This window comes from Impatiens glandulifera, chromosome 6, assembly GCF_907164915.1.
Source record: "Impatiens glandulifera chromosome 6, dImpGla2.1, whole genome shotgun sequence".
NCBI lineage: Eukaryota > Viridiplantae > Streptophyta > Magnoliopsida > Ericales > Balsaminaceae > Impatiens > Impatiens glandulifera.
In genome coordinates this window covers 54,160,009-54,181,345 of record NC_061867.1, presented here as the reverse complement: position 1 = coordinate 54,181,345, position 21,337 = coordinate 54,160,009, and the positions used below count along the sequence as shown (strand labels likewise).

At 29.8% G+C, this 21,337-nt stretch overlaps 1 protein-coding gene across 1 annotated transcript; it reads left to right on the top strand.

Annotated features, from left to right (window-relative positions):
• The first annotated feature begins 8,053 nt into the window (after nt 1–8,053).
• On the top strand, nt 8,054–10,615 carry LOC124942465 (two-component response regulator ARR12-like). Its single transcript, XM_047482979.1, has 6 exons — nt 8,054–8,147; nt 8,316–8,459; nt 9,605–9,757; nt 9,834–10,175; nt 10,265–10,335; nt 10,425–10,615. The coding sequence occupies exons 1-6, from the start codon at nt 8,099–8,101 to the stop codon at nt 10,452–10,454; spliced, it is 789 nt and encodes a 262-aa protein (XP_047338935.1). The 5' UTR covers nt 8,054–8,098; the 3' UTR covers nt 10,455–10,615.
• The last annotated feature ends 10,722 nt before the right edge of the window (nt 10,616–21,337 follow it).

Genomic DNA, 21,337 nt, shown 5'->3' with positions numbered 1-21,337 from the left:
AGAAAGTATACGGACAAAACGAGATATTTACAATTGTGTTAGGTTATTATTTATGTTTTTCTCTTTTTCGTGATGTCAGGGTTTTCAATCCAACTTGGACATACACGTGAAGAAGCCAATACAACAACTAACCACAATGAAACCCCAAAAGAAAAATTAATAATAACAAATACACACCACATTGGGGGATTTGAACGAGAATCAAATATGATACTTCTGCATGGTAAGCCCCTTAGTCCAAGCCTCTTGTCATCTAAGTTACTCCTGATGTGTATATTACATTATTGTTTTTTCATCTAGCTGCCAGAAAAATGGAATTGATAGGTAGAACAACTAATGGATTAGGAAGGAAAGTATTACAATAGTAATACTGCAAGGTTTCCTTAACTAGTAACATGAACTAGGGTTCAAGATGCCCCACTCCTCCTCTTGGTGTAAATCATTAAACACAAACTGATTTAGTGAAATCAGTTATTACCATCAAATAATCATTTGAATTGTATATCCCTTAGTAGGAAGGTAATCTTCATATGTATTGTGCTCCAAGAATACATAGCCATATTTACATAAGTGCCACAAAAGTAGTTCGTTAGTTAAATCATGTGCAATTAATTTGAAAACACTTTTCTTATTAAAAAGTTGTGTTTTTGTCTGTCAGACAACCGCAGGACCAACTCAGCTGTAGGCGAACCAAAAGCCGAGAACGATCTCCACGGCACTATGGGTCAAGACCCGAAGTCGGGACAAGCAATGCTGATAATCACGTTCTGATCCTGCGGTCATAGTCATCTGCATGAATTCCTGTCTCCTTGCTTCTTGAAAAGAAGATGTAGGAAGACATGAATTCCTGTCTCCTTGCTTCTTGAAAAGAAGATGTAAGAAGACGACAAATTGAGAATTGCATTTTTTTAAGGCTAAAGATATAGTAGCTCTTATTTATTCTAGATTTTGAGTATCAAAATTGAGATAGGGATGAGTCTGTTATTAATGTTAGGATAAGAACCTTCAAAATTTAAATGCTTGGAGATTACAAAATTCATATTGCTTATAAATACACCATATGACATTTTCTATTACACAAGCCAATGATTCTCGTCCTCTATTTTCTTTCTACTTTCCATTTGCCTCAAACATGAATAGCGGAAACTCTTCCATCACGACACCTTTTGATATCGCTCCACAGTAAAAGAAATGAAGCACTTCTTGCATCCTGCCAGTACAAAGGTTTCTGTATTTTATTTTGGGGGCGTCAAATGTTTCTGGGGACAAAAATGTAAACAAAAACCATACTTTGTCTGTTTGTGTTTGTGTCGTGTGTTATAAATTACAATTCTTTTTTTTATTCAAGTACATTTGAAATAAAATAATAGTTATATCAATGCAATCTTATCTTTAAGAAAATTATAAAAATCTCACCTACAGAGTTTCAATCTATTGAGAAAAGTGATTTAGAGAGTCAGACAAATAAATAACTACATATTTTGTCACATTTTGGATTGACTCTCACTAGACTTACAAAAAAGGATTAATACATTCTTTAAGAACACCAAGAGTCTAAGACTGTGTAGAAAATTATGTTATTTTTTATCGTAAAATAAATACCAATAAGTCAGGATGGCCGAGTGGTCTAAGGCGCCAGACTCAAATTCATAGACTTGAAGTTTAATTATAAAAGTATCTATTTTTTCTAATTCCCTCAAATAAATTTGATGTTAATTTAATTGTAAAAATCTATTTTTTAAAAATAAAATCAAAATATAATTAAATTTTAATATTATTGGATCTAACCGGTCACGGGTATGTCAATTATATCTAATAATGGTAATTTGAAACCGTCACATAATAACCGAACTGAATTATCTTGTTTGGGGCACTTTATCCCTGGTTTTACCGGTAGTTGACCGATGATGGGACGGAAATGGTATTTATGTCTCCCGACCTACCCGATCTTATTCTAATTATGTATCAAACACTATAAACACAATTAAATATATAAAATTACCAATATATTTATTTAGATATTATATTTTATAAGAATTTTAAATTTATTTTTTTATAATAATATAAATTTTCAATGTGAATACATTGTGCTCCTAACACATATGTAAATTGCTCAAAAACATAAGTATAAGACTCTCAATAATATAAAGTTATATTATATCAGAAACCATCTCGATTTAACCATCAATTTTTTAATAATATAAAGTTATATTATATCATAAACCCATCTCGATTTAACCATCAATTTTGTACTTTGATAGTCAATTTAGGGATATTCAAGAAAAAATAAAACGAAATTGAAATAGACAATTTTTTCTACCATTATTTGATTAATTTTTTATTTTTCTCTCTTTAATAAAATGTTTTAGAGAAATTAAAATAATATTCCTTCTTAATCCCTTTAATGACTTTTCTACCATTAGTGGCTATTATTTATGTTTTCTTTCCAATCGCTCAGATTTGAATTAGTAATGTATTTTGTTCGATGCAACGTCTTATTTAGTTGGATTGAATTTTTTTATCCTAAATTTTTGTGATCCGAATAATTCTCCCAATTTTCAGTGGGTCGTTTACTACTCGCATCTCCGATTATGTTGGTAATGATTTCTCGAGTCCGTGTTCGTCCCCTTTTTAATAGTAAATGAGACAAAATTATTGAATTTGAAGTTATTTTTCATGTTTTGAATAATGAGTTTTATTTGATTTAATCTTTAATATGGACACCCTCTTATAGGTATCCTCCCATGATTTGTACGAGTTTCTTATTATTTTGGTCATATATATATATATATGATCAATTATTATTTGGTAGGACTTTTTCCGGCATTGCTTACCAACCCTTGACTAAGGATAATTTTAACTACCAATTAGAATATTTTTTACAAATTCTTATGATATCGTTAATTGATTTATTTGACTTGCTTCATTTCGGCACTCACTGTTTAGGAACTCGAATGAGTTTGTTCTTGGAGCAGTGACCCCTCAACAAATTATATGACTATCAAAACTTTTCTATTTTGTAAAATGTTACTACAATTTATTATCTATATAAAATCAATTGTTTATATTGATTTTATAAATTTTATTTTGTATTATTTACTAATTTTATTTTTTTTTATATGTAACTCTCCATTGATTTAATAATAATTAATATCTTATAAAAAAAAGTTGAAGAGGAGGAAGAAATTGATAAAATACTTGCTGGAGAATAGGGAGAAATTGATTATTGGTTGAAGAAGAGAATAAATCAATGAAGTAGTGATTGAAGAAGAAGAAATTGACGAAGTTGTGGTTGAGGAATAACAAGAAACCGGTGAAGTTGTGATTGAAGAAAAAGAAGATGATATGTGAACAACCACTGTCAGACTTAGTTTTAAGTGATAATGAAAAATTTAGTGGCTTTTTAAGTGAAAAAACTTCTGAGGATTCAGATTTTAGGAGTTATACAAATGAGGGTGGAGTAGAAGTGGATCTTGGTAATTTTAATGTCGAGGAGTTGATTAATGAACCCGTGAGACAACTGAGTCAAATGCTTGTATAATCCCAACAATAGTGAGTGTATAATCCCAACAATAGTGAGATTACACGATTTATGGTTGTAATGATTTTCAAGTTGAAAGAAAATGTGAGATTGGCACGAACATAATACAGTTGTGCACATGAGGTTATTTTTAGATTAAGTAATAATGATAGCATGAAAATTAAAATAACTAGCATTTAGCCCGTGCATTTGCACGAGTAATAATATAAAAAACCGTGAAAAAAAATTACGGATAACATTTTAAATTTTATTTTTAACCGTTTTAAGTTTATGGGTGGGTCAACCCACAATCCGATCCAAATATCCATTTACTCAACATCATTATATATATTAGTTAGTTAGTTAAAAAGTTGAACTTATATTAATATTAAAACGTCCCGCGTTTATCAAATTTGGTGTTGAATTTAAAATATAAAGTCTTTGTAACCTAGTTGGTTAAAGAGTTGTACTTGTTTTGTTAGGTTGCAAATTCGAAACATACCTCTATCATTTTTAATTTTATTTTTAACCGTTTTAAATTTAAAAACGGGTCAACCCACAATCCGACCCAAGTATCCAAATTAACCACAACTCTCGACCCGGCAATCCGGACACTTTAAAAATTAAGTATCATTATATATATATAGATATGTAATAGTGGAAGTGTCATTGTTTATTAGTAAAGACAATATCTATAATACTTGGATGGTAAATATTTTTAAGCATATTTGTTATACAAATAACAAGATTGGTTTAGTAATGACTCACTTCATTGCTTATAAATTTGAGGATATGATTAGGATTGGTCCTTGATTACATTGAATATTTTGAGTGAGTTATGTAGGGAAAAGTTGAATGCTGAAGTGACAAATTGTGAGAGCTAAACGTATTATTTTGGAAAATTTGAAAGGTAACGCTTTGGAACAATACCAAACAAATGAGATACAATATGGGTATTTTGATACATTGAAGAAATATTATTTATCTATTTGTAGACCAATATTGGGAGTAGATGATGTTTCATAAAAATCGTTTACAACCGTCAATTATTATCTTTAATTGGTCGAGATGGTAACAGCTAAATGCACCTTCTAACCTGAGCTATGATAGAATTGAAAAGTACATACTTGTGACGCTGATTTTTTTGAATATATATCAAAAGATATTAGAACGGGTTCTTTGAGGATGTTGGTTTGACTATGATGTCATATATGCAAATTGTATATATATTTTTTTATAATATCTCATTATTTTATTTAGTTACGATGATAATGCTTATTTGTTTAGTTATTTATTACTTCTTTTTTTTTTCAAATGTAGAGATTAACAAGAATCGTAAAAGATGTTTTTTCTAAAGTTAAGTACAAATTTTGTGCAAACATTGGTACGTCAATTAGTAAAAAAAAAATTTAAAAGTGGCAACTTCAAACTTCGATTTTAAAAATATGTAATATATATATATATATATATATATATATATATATATATATATATATATATATATATATATAAAAGAATTAGATAAGAATATTATGAAATAAAAAAAGATTGATGGAGCTCAAAAAAATGTGTAAGAAAGATATTTATGTCGGGAATATAACAATATGTGCGAGAGCTTCAATTTTTTCAACTTGAGAGCTCGAGATAAATAAAACATTTATACTATGTTGGAAATGATAAGGGAGATTGTGGTTGAAAAGATAATTAGGTATAGTAAGTATGTGGGAATGTGATAAATAACATATCATCGATGCTAAAAGTTTACTGATACACTTCCCATTTTCTTGATATTCAGTTAATTAATCTATTTTCATCATCTACCATCCTTTGTTTAATTCACTTTCTTGTTCATCTCTTTTTGATTAAAAGACGTTTCATCTTTCTTAGAAAATAAACATTTTGATCAATCGACAAATCTAATCTCCAATTCTCAACCGACAACTAAATGGTCATTGTTCCTCCACACCCCCAACACTTCGGATTGGGTTTCTATTAACATAGTCAATGCGTGATCAATTTGTTCACAAATCTTAATTATTTGTTTAGCCATTTTGGTGGAAAAAAAAAAATCAAATCAATAGAGTTTCTCATTTAAAATTGGAGAAGGTTTCTCAATATTATCAACGGATCATTCATCAAAAATTTGCAGGTTAGTTTGAAAAATTATAAACCTTGGTTACCATTTTATTTAGTTTTTATTTATTTAATTGTTGTAAAAAAACAAATTATCTATGTTTTATATATGACATAAAAAATTTTAAAAGAAAATTATAAAAAATATATGATAATTTAGTTTTAATTGTTTGGATGAGAATCAATCAAAATGACTCTTCCTTTATTTCACTTATGGTTGATCGAACCTGAACAAAATTGATATTTAAATCTTAAAAAATCATTTTAATTCATATAAAATAATTATTTTACTTAAAAATGTTTTATATAATTTAATCATATTTTTTTAAAATTAAATATAAAAAAATACTCCTACTTTTTACTTTTTTTTAAAGTTATTTTGATTGTAATAATAATAGATATTTTATCATTATCATCCTTAAAACCACTTTTAAAAATTGATAAAGTAAAAATAAAAAATGATAGTAGTTTGTAAAATGGAAAATGTGATTGAATAGGATAAAAATTAAATTGAGTGAAAATGAATTAAAAAATATATTTATTTTTTTGTCAAATTTTAAAATCATATACTAGTTTTTGTTTTGTTTGTTGATAATATTTATACGCAAAGACATTGGTCATTTGCTCCTAACTTTCATTTATTTTTTAACTTTCATTTATTTAAAGATGATGATCTTTTAAACATGAGTTTGGATTGTATATATCATGAGAAATAATCAAATGAATGAAAATATGTGAAAATAGACATATACATTTTGTTTTAATAATTTGTGAAATTTGGTATTTTACATGTTACTAGATGAAGAATTGTTTTGCTTTATTTATAAAATTTCACCTTCTTAACTTTTTTTCGTTATTTTTCTAAAATCAATTTTTAACCTCGTTCAATAAGTATACGACAAATCAAGTTAGTTATTCATTTAAACACAATAAATTTATTTCATCTTGATAATAACACAAATAAAATAAACTTGAAAAATAAAACTAAAATTTTCAAATTGTCACAACAATACAATTGGGAAGAATGTCAATTTTATCATCGAACTATAACAGAATATTCACATATATCACTAATCTAATTTTGTTGAGCTAAATGTTCATCTATATTACTAGTTAGCGAAAACATTTCTGTCCTTTAAGTTTTCCGTTAAATTATGACATATTTAATTTTTTTAAATTAATATATATTATATATATTTTTTTTAAAAATTTTAAATATTTTTTTTTTTTTTACATTTTGAGAGGTATTTACCGAAATATATATATATAATTTTTGTAAGGCATTATAAATAATTTTCTAAGTCATAAATATGGTTAGCGACAGGATGGATAGAACCAAAATCAAGAACTAAGTGAGTAATGCTCTGAGTTAGTAATACCTGCAAAATCTTAACTCCCTAATAGACTTCCTATGAAAAGGCTAATCAAAATAAAAAGAAAAGAAAAATGTATAAATGGTTTGGTTAATGTCTCTGAATATGTAAAAAAATTATTATTTAAAATTATGAATAAAAATAAAAATATAATGTATTAATTATAAAAAAAATGACATGCATCATCATTTAACCTAGGAAAATTAATGGACTTAGATTTATTTTTTTTTTTTTTAACTACATTCGTATGAACTGTCCGTATCATTTTTTCCAAATATAATTTTATTGTAATTTAATTTAATTGATATTTTATAAGAATATTTTGTATAATAATTTATATTTTCATTATTTTAAAGAAAAATTAAAATTATTTATAATCTTAAAATTAAATATAATTAATTTTTTTAAATATATATTAACTATATTGTGTGAATCTATATGTTAGATAATACATTCTAAAACTCTATTTTGAGAATAGATTGTAAATAGCAGTGTATTTTCCATTTCAAAGATAAATTTAAAAGTATATATAATTTTCTAGGTCGATTTTCTCAGGGACAAAGCCGCCGTCGACGTTGTCGTCGCCGTTGTCGTCGTCATCGCCGTCATCGCCGTCATCGCCGTCATCGCCGTCGCCTTCATCGCCGTCGCCGTCGATCATTGTTCGGCTGCTCGAGACGGCCATCCTCAACATTCTTCAAAGCTGAAGCAATGTAAGAACACAGTATCTTACAATTTCGTAGTCATCTGCTAGGATTTCAATACATGTTCATTACTTCATTTAGGGTTTCTTTCTAGAAATGAACTGATGAATTCGAACACAGTTACTGATGAACTGATGTTCTTAGGTGTTAGATCCTTTTTCTGTAAGATTAGGAAGAAGATTGCACAAAATTTAGTTCTATGCTTCTGATTGCTTTTCTAATTCAACTTGGGCATCTACAGGAACTTCTTGAATATTCAATGTTGTTTCTCATTGTGTAATTTGGTGCATACTTACGCCTAACTGAAGTTTATCTGATTTCAGTTCCAGCGTCCTCAATTGTGGTATTAGCATCTCCTTACAAGACTCATGAGAAAGAAGAAAAAGAAGGCTTCATGGGGATTGATAAATTTGGAAGGTAAAATTGAAAAGCAAAATACATGAACCCTAGACTGTAGTCTGTATGTATGGTTGTGTGTATGTTTTTTTGATATGCTTTTGTATATTAAGAAAGTGTTCGACAAAATCAGATATTTACTATTGTGTTAGGTTATTATTAATATTTTTCTCTTTTTCGTGATGTCAGGGTGTCCAGATCGACTTGGACATGCACACGAAGAAGCTAACACAACAACTCACCGCAATGAAACCCCCAAAAAGAAAATTTATAAAAACAAATACACACACATTGGGGGCTTTGAACGAGAATCAAATATGATACTTCTTTATGGTAAGCCCCTTAGTCCAAGGCTCTTGTCATCTAAGTTACTCGTGAAGGGTATATGGATATGTTACATTATCTTTTTTTCATCTAGCTGCCAGAAAAATGGAATGGATAGGTAGAACAACTAATGGTTAGGAAAGAAAGTATTACAATACTAATACTGCAAGGCTTCCTTAACTAGTAATATGAACTAGGGCTCAAGATGCCCCACTCCTCTGGGTGTAAATCATTAAACACCAACTTTTCAACTGATTTAGTGAAATCAGTTATTGCCATCAAATAATCGTTTGAATTGTATATCCCTTAAGATAATCTTCAAATGTATTATGCTGATTTTGAATCAAATCTTTATTCCCCAAAAAAGATTTATTTATGCTTCATGAGCATTCATTTCATTCTTTCTTATATTTTTTTTCGTGATCTTTCTTCCACAAAGATGACAAAAATGGAGTTGGTGTAATGTATTGTGGTTTGTTACCATTAAGGAATCTAGAGAAGCTTAGCATATGTTGTACAGGAATACATAGCCATATTTACATAAGTGCCACAAAAGTAGTTCGTCAGCTAAATCATGTGCAATTAATTTGAAAACACTTTTCAAATGCTAAAAATGCTGCTGTAGGAAGGCGACAAATTGAGAATTGCCTTTTTAAGGCTAAAGATATATAGAAACTCTTATTTATTCTAGATTGAGATAGGGAGGAGTCTGTTTTGATTCACATCTATTAATTTTTATTAATGTTAGGATAAGAACTTTAAGAACATAAATGCTTGGAGATTGCAAGCATCCTTAATTCATATTGCTTATAAATATGCCATATGACATTTTCTATTACACAAGCCAACGATTCTCGTCCTCTATTTTCTTTCTACTTCTCATTTGCCTCAAACATGAATAGCGAAAACTCTTCCATCACCACACCCTTTCGATATCTCCAGACGATACCTTTCCCTGCTAGGGTTTGCATATTGCTTTTGGATTCTGATCGCTCATCAGTTGAAAGGACTGAAGCACTTCTTGCATCCTGTCAATACAAAGGTTTCTATATTTTTTTTGGGCGTCAGATGTGCAAAAATCTTGCATGTGTGAGCTATTAATTTTTTTTCTTTTTGGGTCTCAAATTTACAAAAATCTTGCTTAATTGATGTAGTTATCGTTGCTGAACGAGCTACGGAAGCTTTGTCGATGGTAGGTGAAAGCAGGCGCGAGATTGATATCGTCGTGACTGAATTTGACCTCCCCGACATGGATGGACTCATGTTTATTGAGAAAGTTCTTGAAATAAAGAAGCTACCAGTTTTCGGTGAGCATCGCTATTAGTTTTTTTCTTTTCTCCTGCTGTTCAACTTTTATTGATAAAGTTGTTTGAATGCTTTCAGTTTTATCAGAATTTGAAAGCTTTGAGGTGAAAATGGATTGCCTGTTAAATGGTGCTGAATTCTGTTATGATAAACCCCTGGATAAAGACACTGCACAGAGTCTTTGTGAATTCATTGTACCTAGAAGTGGTTCATCTGCCACTTCTGAAATTTCCTATAATATTTTGGATTCTCCCGTGTCTATAAATGCTGACATGCATATAGGAGACAATTTGATTCTGGAGAATCGTGAAGAAGTCGTCGCAGATAACTTTGGTATGATCCCCAAGAAGAGGAAGATCAGTTGGACTCCCGAACTTCATACAAATTTTGTTGGAGCAGTCCTCGCCATAGGCCTCTTTGGTATATATATACATAACCTTCATTATTATTGATTTGTTTCGAGTTTGATTTAATTATGTGTTTGTGACAATTTTCATTTTCAAATATAGTTGCTCGGCCGAATAGCATACTTATGAGCACCCCAGAGCTAACTACTGCCCAAGATACTAGCCATTTGCAGGTTAGATCCAAGGACTTTTTCATTTCTTTGAACATTTTTACAAATGTAGCTCGAATTTTTTTCATTCTTTGAACATTTTCCTTCAATAGAAGGATCAATCGCCAAAAGGCCTTGCCTGATTCCGGGTCCTTTCAAGGGTGTTGCTTGACGCATCTACAACCAGTTGACTTGGCGGTTCATAGTGTTGGAGCAGGATCAGAATGTTGTTGGAACTTCTAGGGACAAAAATGTAAACAAAAATCATACTTAGATTAAAGGGATGGGAATAGTCTGTTTGTGTTCGTGTCATCAATTTTTTTTATTCAAGTACATTTGAAAATAAAATAATAGTTACATTTTCTAAAAATAAGAATAATATTTACATCAATTCAAACTTATCTATATTGTTAAAAAAAATTATAAAAATCTCATATACATAGTTCCAATTTATTGATGATAGTAATTTAGAGAGTCAGAAAAATAAATAATTGTCACATTTTGTGATACTCTTACTTGACTTATAAAAAGGAGTCAATAACTACCAACAAGAAGAGATGGCAACTGGAACCAATTCCCAATATAACATTGTTTGTAAAAATAATAATTTAAAATATAAATAATTAATTTATACAAATAATAATTTAAATATATTACATTTATAAAAATCATAATTTAAATATATATATAATAATGAGTTTAAATGTAAATAAATAAATTAATTGATAAAATAAAAATAAAAAAATAAAAGGAAACTGAGTTTAATAGTAAACTAGGTTAGTTTGAGAATGAATAAATAAACTAGGTTAGTTTGGAAAGTTGAACGAGAAAAAATGTTATATTGGGAATTCACCATACCTACCTGTCGGGTAGTGAAATACCCATCCCTGAACCCGAATTCTATTCTACTGCTCGACCCTGACGAGTATATATATTTATATCCCTATCCCCGATTCGTCAGGTACCCAATCCCCAACGGGTACTCCATTACACGATTAAAGACTTGAAAAATTATAGAGATTGAAGAAGAAGAAACATAATTGTAATAAATAATAAAACTAGTAATATCGAAATGTTAAAAAAACAAACAAAAACATACTTACATTTATACTTATGTCATAGATCTTGAAAAAGATAACAACTTGGTTGTTGTTAAAATGAAGAAAAAGGTAGAAAGAAAATTTTTAAAGAATGAATATGAAGAGTTTTCTAGATTTTTTTTATTAAACAAAAGTTGAAGATGATGAGAGAAATAAATGTTTTGAAAATATAAACAAAATATTTATGATGATATTGGTAATGATGAGATATTTGAAATGTCATATTAAATTTTAATAAAAAAAAATATTTAAATTTTTATATATAGTCGGGTATAGGGTTTAAAGTTTCGCACACTACCTATCCCCGTACCCGATCGGGTACCTTCTCCCATCAACAAGTCAGGATGGCTGAGTGGTCTAAGACATCAGACTCAAATTCTGGTCAACTAACATGGGCGTGGGTTCAAACTCCACTTCTGACAAAATATTTCATTTTTCAAAATTGAAATTCCAATATAATATCAATACAATACCGAAATCACGATATACTATCAATATTCGATTTGATCGGTATGTCACTTGTATTTAAGGATGGTAATTTGAAATTGTCACGCGGTAACCAAACCGAATTTTCTTATTTGTGGCGCTTTTCCCCAATTTGACCGGTAGTTGACCGATGATGGGGCCGGAACGATATTTGTGTCCTCCGACTTTGCACCGCACACTATAAACACAATTAAATATATAAAATTATTATTTCATAATATTTTATAAGAATTTTAAGTTGATTTATTTATAATAATATACATTTTTAATATATTACAAATATATATTATATTAAAAAAATTATTTATATAAAGTTTTTTTTATAAATAATATGATATAAATAGTGCTCCGCTGGAATTCTCTAAACCGAACGGGACGAGAATAATAGTAAAAAATATGCTTGAAATAAAATGGGGCAGGAATGATAAATATATTCTCCGTCCCGAACCGGCCCATTGACATCCTAATTTTTATCATACCGAGATTTCGGTATAATAAAATAACGGTACGATAACAATATAATTTTTTTTTCTATATTGTAACTTTTAATATGATATACAATATGAATAAGAAAAAAGCTAGCTGCCTTTACTCTAAACATTACAATCTATTAATTTTCTAATAAATTATAAAAATAATTATATTAACCATATATTTGATTACTGTCTTAAAAATTCTTTAAGATTTTATTTAATATAAGTCTTTTATTAACGGGGAAATTGACAAAATATCCTGATAATGGGTCTAATTCGAAAAATGGACCACGATTCATAAACCTTGCAAAAATGGGATTTTCGCCCTATGAAATGTCTGTCTTATCCCTCTCGTACTCACTTACCCCGGATGAACGCGATTTACCACATATGTGCTTCATGTAATGAACTCATGTGTTTTACATAAACACGTATGTGGTAAAATACGTATTTTCATTATACGCATTTTAAAACACGTTAATGAACTCACGCGTTTTACATGAAGCGCGTATGTGGTAAATCACGTCTTTCATCGTATATAAACTTAATTTTCCCCTCATTAAAAAAAACCCTTTCCATTCACGACTTCCCCTCTCTCTCTCTACTCTACTCTCTAACTTCCAACTTCATTCAAATCAATTCAACTTCGTTCAACATCATCATCGATCAACTCTCATCATCGTTCGTTGTCCGTCTCTTCGTTCCTATATTCAGGTGAGTTTAGGATTTAAGTTTTATGTCTAATGTTCTTAATATTCTGTCGTTTATATTGATGGATAATCCTTAGCTTTTAGGGTTTATAGGGTTTAGCTTTTAGTGTTTATGTAGCTTTTAGGGTTTATGTATGTATATGATGTTTCTTATCCAATGTTCTTCACTCACGCGTATTATATCAGTGTATTGTAATGTTCTTATTCTGCAGGTATGCTTTAGGGTTTATAATAATCGCGTATTGCTATTTCATGAGCATTGTACGTATATGTATTATACATATGTACTTTATTTGAATTGTTTGTTAATGTTTTATCCAATTTCTGTGTATTGTTTGATGTTTCTTACTTGAGTTGTTACTTTTTTTTGTAGATGGAATCCACCATAATTCCTGAGTTTGTTGGTAGAGTCTCATAGAAAACCAATATCTCAAACATTGCCACCAAGTTTACTGCAATTGATCTAATAGAAAGGATATAGCAAACTCAATTCCGATTTTTATTCAAAGGATCCACGTTACTGCGGTTCTTAGGAACGATAATCCATCAAATATTTCTTAAGAAGAGCAACTCAAATTCTATGTAGATGAAGTTCCTCGTGAATAGAGAAGAGTTGTGCTTCAAGATGAAGGAGTTTGCCTTGGTCACATGCCTCAATTTTGGGAGATTCCGTGCGGTGGAAACCATTTTCAATCAAGTTGAAGAATGTCCACCTTTGGTTGTAAAATATTTTAAAAGTAATATAATTGTTAAAACATGAAACATTCACTCAAGATTTGTGTACTGCTCTAATAAGGAAGATGCATGAAATTTGGGACTGGTATACCCGGTTTGTCATTATCTCTTCTCCCTTGACCCAAGGAAGATAATAAATATCAAACAGCATGGTCGATGACATCAACACTTTCCTCCAATTTCCATAGAGAAAGTATTCCTTTAGAGCAGCCCTGAAGGATTTGAACGGGGACCTGAAACACTTCAGGTCGATATATCGGGACAAGAAGAAAGCCATGTGGAAGAAGAAGAAAGACAAGAAGGTTGATGTTTCTTATACTGTATTTGGGTTAGTACTAGCCTTACAAGTGTGGACCTATGAGGTTATCAAAACGTTTATCCCCAAACTTGTAAGGAATGCGATGCTTCAAGCGCATGAGTCTGTCTGTCATATGACATTTTCTATAATATAAGCCAACAATTCTCGTCCTCTATTTTCTTTATACTTCCCATTTACCTCAAACATGAATAGAGAAAACTCTTTGATCAACACACTTTTTCGATATCTCCATATGATATCTTTCCCTAATAGGGTTTGCATATTGCTTTTGGATTCTAATCGCTCCTCAGTTGAAAGGACTAAACACTTCTTGCATCCAACCAATACAAAGGTTTCTGTATTTTGTTTTGGGGCGTCAAATGTGCAAAATTATTGCTTGTGTGAGCTATTAATTTTCTTTTCTTTTTGGGTCTCAAATTTACAAAAATCTTACTTTATCGATGTAGTTATTGCTACTAAACAAGCTACAGAAGCTTTGCCGATGGTAGGTGAAAGTAGGCGCGAGATTGATATCATCGTGACTGAATTTGACCTCTCCGACATGGATGGACTCATGTTGATTGAGAAAGTTCTTGAAATAAAGAAGCTACCAGTTTTCTTCTCCCGTCGGATTTTTACTTTTTGTTTGAATGCTTTCAGTTTTATCAGAATTGAAAGTTTGAGGTGAAAATGTATTTCCTGTGTTAAATGGTGTTGAGTTCTGTTATGATAAATCCCTAGATAAAGACACTTCACAAGTCTTTGTGAATTCATTGTCGGACACTTTTGAAATTTCCTATAATATTTTGGATTCTCCCGTGTCTATAAATGCTAATATGCATATAGTCTATGTTGCACGGATACTCCAAAAAAATAAAATTTAAAGTATCGGATACGGATACGATACATTAATACGCGTACGATACGGTGATACGCGTATCAGATACGACAAAACACCTATTGTTGACTTTAGGTAAGGTTGATCAATCCAATACGGTTTGGATATGGCTCCGATACGTGTATCAGATACGTTTTGGGTAAAAGTTTAACAAAAAAAAAGTTGAACTATGAAACTGAATAAAAAAAAGAATTTAAGCTTATCAATATTAACCATTTTTACCTCTTCTCAGTCGCCTCCTAAGTAAAACCCTAAACGTATAATAGATTATTTTACCTTTCCACCTTCATTAGTTCTCTTTTGCTGCCTTCAATCGATAACCGTCGCCCGCTGCAGACGGTCGAGATCCGTCGTCTTCGGTCAGGATCGAAGTCGTCAAAGTCGCAGCTTAGATCGGAAACCTTTGCCTAATCGTCTTCTCATTTATCTGGTACTTCCCCATCTATATTCATTTAATATATATATATATATATATATATATATATATATTATATCAAATGTTGTAGATAACAGTAATATATATAAAATGAATCATGACACAACTATATATATATAATATAATATAATATGAATCATGAATACAGTTGTGATACACTTGTTGAGTTGTTGTAGAGTGTAGATATATATTATTATTAATGTAATTGAATGAATCCCCACCATCGACGATCCCCACTTGCTATAGATATATTATATTTATTTATCTTCATTCTTCCTTTTTATGGTAATTTTTTGGATATTTAAATAGGTAATTTTTTGAATATTTGTAATGACAAATATTCTAAATGAGGAATGTGAGGTGGATGATAATTGTCCTGTATAGAAATTTGTGACAAAGATTGGAAAATGATCATGTGGAGGAAATGTTACATAATCATGTAATATATTCACTCAAGTGTGCAAAGGATCATATTCAAGAGTGAAAACACATTTACTGAAAATGAAAGGCTTTGGAATTGCTATTTGTGCGGTTGTTACAAAAGATCAAATCAATCATATATAACAGCTTTTGAATGAAGCAGAATTGAGAAAGAAGAATGCTCAACTGAAACAACTTTCACTACCTTCATCATCTATATCATCAAGTAATTTTACTTTCCAAAATGATGATCCAACAAAGAAGAGGAAAGGAACATTTGGGCCTCTTGAAAAAGTTTTTAACTTAAATGCTAGAGATGAACTACATTCTGATATTGCAAGATTATTTTATACGGGTGGACTGTCTTTCAATATTGCTAGGAATCTATATTATGTTCATGCCTTAAGTATGCCTACTCAACGAACGATTCCAGGTTATCTTCCACCCGGATACAATTTATTGAGAACCACACTCCTTCAAAAAGAAAATGCTCATATTGAAAAGATGTTGGAGCCAACAAAAAATACTTGGAAATAAAAAGGTGTTAGTATTTGTAGTGATGGGTGGTCGGATGTACAAAGAATACCACTTATCAATATCATGGCGGTGCGTAAAAGTGGTCCTATGTTTTTGAAGGTAATAAATTGTGAAGGTGAGTTCAAGGATAAAGTTTTTATCTCTAAATTGTTCATTGATGCAATAAATGAAGTGGGACATACAAATGTTGTCCAAGTGATCACTGATAATGCTCTTGTATGCAAATCCACGGGGTTACTTGTTGAGGAAAAATACCTGCACATATTTTGGACACCTTGTGTTGTGCATACTCTAAATTTTGCCTTGAAAAATATATGTCCACCTACTAATTCTGCATAAAACAAAGAAGCCTTTGAAGAGTGCAAGTGGATAACAGAAGTATCAAGTGATGTTTCAATGATTAAGAATTTCATAATGAATCACAATATGAGATTATCAATGTTCATTGATAACTCAAATTTGAAGTTTCTTTCACTTTCGGATACTCGATTTGCTTCAACGATCATTATGCTTAAAAGGTTTATGAAAATCAAGAAATGTCTTGAAACCAAGGTGATTAATGAAAAATTGAATCTTTACAAAGAGGATGATATAGTGAAGGCTAAAGCGGTGAAGTACAAAATATTGGATGAACAATTCTTGGAAAAAGTTGATTATATACTTTCTTTCACCGGTCCAATTTATGAGATGTTAAGGAAAGTAGACACTGATCAACCTTGTCTTCATTTAGTTTATGAATGGTGTAATGAAATGATAGAGAAGATGAAGATTGTCATTTTGAAGGGGTCTCACAACGAAGACTCAAACTTTTATGAGGTTGTTCATAATGTTCTCGTGGAGCGATGGAATAAAAGCAATACGCCTTTACATTGTTTGGCACATTCTTTAAATCCAAGGTAAATTATAAGATTTCAACTTTCTAAGTTTTAGTGAATTAGAAATATTAATTAATTTTTAATTATCAAATATAAATTTGTTTTATAATGGTACTATAGCAATGAGTGGCTCCAAGAATCCTTCAATCGTCTTCCTCCTCATAGGGATATCGAAGTTTCAAGGGAAAGGAAAAAATGTATTGAAAGATATTACTCTAATTCATCTGAACGAAGAAGTGTCAATAAGGAGTTTGTCTCTTTTTCAGCATGCATTGATGATTTTTATGATAATGATTCAATGCGCGATCGGGATATGATGTCTCCAACCAAATGGTGGGTTATCCATGGTGCTTCTGCACCAACTCTTCAAAGTTTAGCTTTAAAACTACTTGGACAGCCATCTTCTTCTTGTTGTGAGAGAAATTGGAGCACCTACAACTTCATACACTCATTGAAAAGGAACAAGATAACTCCACAAATAGCAGAAAATTTGGTGTATATTCACTACAATCTTCGTCTTTTATCTAGGAGGACTTCACAATATAAAGAAGGAGAAAGTAAGATGTGGGATGTTGGAACGAATATATTTGATTCTATGAACATGGAGTGTGCTTTTATCTTTGAAATATCAAAATTGTCTCTTGATGAACCTGAATTGGAGGCAATTTTATTTACGGATGAAGACAATGTCGGCGATGAGACTAATTTGGATGATTTGTAATAATTTAATGATAAATAACTACGTGTTTTATTTTTAAATTTTAATGGATATTTATGAAAAATGAATATGAGTTTCTCTTTTGATTTATTTCAATATTAAATTTATATAAATATTATATATATAATTTGCCGTATCCTAAACGTGTCGTATCCTATGTTTTCAAAATTTGTTATATCGTTGTATCCGTATCGTATCCGATACGATACTCGTACCCGTATCCGTGCAACACAGCATATAGTAAACGATTTAATTCTGGAGAATCTTGAAGAAGTCATCGCAGATAACTTCGGTATGATCTCCAAGAAGAGGAAGATCAGTTGGACTCCCGAACTTCATACAAATTTTGTTGGAGCAATCCTCGCCATAGGATTTTTTGTATATATATATACATAACCTTCATTATTATTGATTTATTTTGAGTTTTATTTAATTACGTGTTTGTGACTATTTTCATTTTCAAATTTAGTTGCTCGGTCGAAGAGCATACTTATGAACACTCCGGAGCTAACTACTGTCCAAGTTACTAGCCATTTACAGATTATATCTAAAGACTTTATCATTTCTTTGAACATTCGTAGAAATGAAGCTCGACTATTTGCTCATTTGTATGCAACTAATATTTATTTTACATTTCTTTGAACATTTTCCCACAATAGAATAATCAATCGCCAAAAGATCTTGACTGATGAATCCACGTCCTTACCAGGGGTTGGTTGTGGGATCTACAACCAGATGGCTTGGTGGTCAAATTGCAGGAGCAGATCAATCATCAAAAATACTCTTATGAATTAGAACCTGGATCCGAATGTTGCTGGAACTTATAGGGACAAAAATGTAAACAAAACCATACTTGGATTAAAGAATAAATTTAGGTTGGGAATGTTTTTTTTTGATTCAAGTACATTTGAAATAAATTAATATTTACATCAATTCAATTTTTTTTTGATTGTCTAAATAAAATTTATAAAAATCTCACATACACGGGTCAAATCTATTTGAGGAAGTGATTTACAGAGTTAGAAAAATAAATAACTATATATTTTATCACATTTTGCTAGGAGTGTTCAATCGGTCGGTTAACCGGTCAAACGGTTCCAGTTAAGTCCGATTTTACCTCTTATTGTGTAAACTAGTTAACCGATCAGTATCGGTTTTACCGGTTTTACCGGTTTTAGAACCATTGGTTCCGGTCAGTATCGGTCGGTTAATCGGTTTAGCTGTGAACCGATAATTCAATTTTAATTTTTTTTTTTTTCAAAATCTTTGTTTGAGCCGTACTTTTATGTAGGGGTGTTCAATATTTGGTCTGAACCGAATATCCGACCGAATTCGAATTATATTTTCGGTTTTCGAATCGAATTTTAAACCGATTCGAATTCAAATACGGTTTTCAGTTTGGTTTTCGAGTTTAGGTTTTAATTCGAAAACCAAACCGAAAATCGAATTCATTTTTATTATATATATTATATATTAAATTATCATGGGCCTCCTACTAGATCCATATATTAAATCCATAATCTCTCATTCATTTTCCCCTTTCTCTAGCTGTCCACACCTTTTAACCGCCATATATTGTCGTGGTCGACACTGTTTTACTTTCGTTGTTCAATTGTCGAATATATATTAGCATTAGTCACTAAGCTAAGTTTGCGTGATTTATATTTTTTTTTTTAATTTAAGTAGATAAGACTTTTTTAACAACTTATTTATTTTGTTAACTTTTTTAAAAAAAATTATCTTATAGGTAAGTGATATTCTATATTTGGTCTAAACCGAATATCCGACCGAATTCGAACCGAATTCGAATTTATTCAAATCGGTTCGGTTTTCGAATTTTCTTAAAAAAAATAAAAATTCGAAAAACCCGAACCAAAAACTTAAATAACCCGAAAACCGAACCGATGAACACCCCTACTTTTATATTATTCTCTATTTTTTATTTATATTATATTATTGTTATAATATAATATATTATAAAAATATTTCATATATATATTTAGAAATATTTTATAATATATTATATTATTATAACAATATAATATATTTCAAAAGTATCACTTTTTAAACTAATAACCATATAAATTAGATTTTTTTTAAACAATTATAATTTAAAATTAAAAGAAAAACTAATATATATATATATATGATTAAATATTATTTATAATATATCTAATATTTACAAAATTACTAAAATAAATAAATATGATAAAATTATTACCGGTCAAACTGCTAGAAAAATAATTCAACCGAAAACCGAACTGTTTAACCGGTAGAAAACCAATTAACCGGAATCGTTAGAATCGGTTAACCAATAAATCAGTAAAATGAAACCAGTAAGTTATCGGTTCAGTTAAGTTTTCGGTTTTTCAGTTTTTTTGCATAGCCCTACATTTTGCGGTTGACTCTCACTTAACTTACGAAAAATGATTAATACATTGTTTAAGAACTATGTGTGAAAAACTATCGTTAATTTTAATCGTAAAATATTTTTAAAATAGCAATAAGTCAAGTTGTTGTCAGTTAATCATGGTAAATTTTAAATTTTAATTGTTTAAACAGACCTGAAGCTCAATTATAAAAATATCTATTTTTTTCTCATTTCTTAAATAAATTTGATGTTAATTTAATTTTAAAACTTATTTTTTTTTAAATTAAAATATAATTAAATTTTAATATTATTCGATATGAACGGTATAATATAATACCAAAATCGTGGTATAACATCAATAATTCTGGATGGTTGAATAGTCTTAAGCGCCACACTCAAGTTCGAGTCCACTAACATGGGTGTGGGTTCAAACCCCATTTCTGATAAATTAGATTTTCAATTTTTGGTTACATTGGTATACTCAATTTTAATATGAATTATTCAGTAAATTGTCAATTGATATTAGTAAATTTTATTTATTTAAACAGACTTGGAACTCTTAAAAAAATATTTATTTTTTTAATTCCTTAAATAAATTTATGTTAATTTAATTGTTAAAACTTAATTTTTTTTAATAAAATAAAAAATAATTAAACTTTAATATTATTCGATATGAACGGTATAATATCGATACTATATCAAAATCGTGGTATATTTTCAATAAGTCAGGATGGTTGAGTGATCTAAGACGCTCGACTCAAGTTCTGGTACACTTACGTGGCGTGAGTTCAAACCCCATTTCTGACAATATCTATAAAAAAAAAAAAAAAAAAAAAAAAAAAAAAACGAGATATTTAAATTTTTGTTTACATTATATATACCAAATTAATTTTTAATTCAAAATTTAATTCATGAACTATTCAGTAAATTATCGTCTTTTAAAAAAAAAAAAGATTTTCAAATTTTTGT

Excerpts from the sequence above, each read along its gene's own strand:
- LOC124942465 (XM_047482979.1), top strand. The coding sequence starts at position 8,099 with ATGAGAAAGAAGAAAAAGAAGGCTTCATGGGGATTGATAAATTTGGAA. Across the intron at positions 8,148-8,315 it reads GGGATTGATAAATTTGGAAG|GGTGTCCAGATCGACTTGGA; the intron begins GTAAAATTGAAA and ends TCGTGATGTCAG. Across the intron at positions 10,336-10,424 it reads AAGATACTAGCCATTTGCAG|AAGGATCAATCGCCAAAAGG; the intron begins GTTAGATCCAAG and ends TTCCTTCAATAG.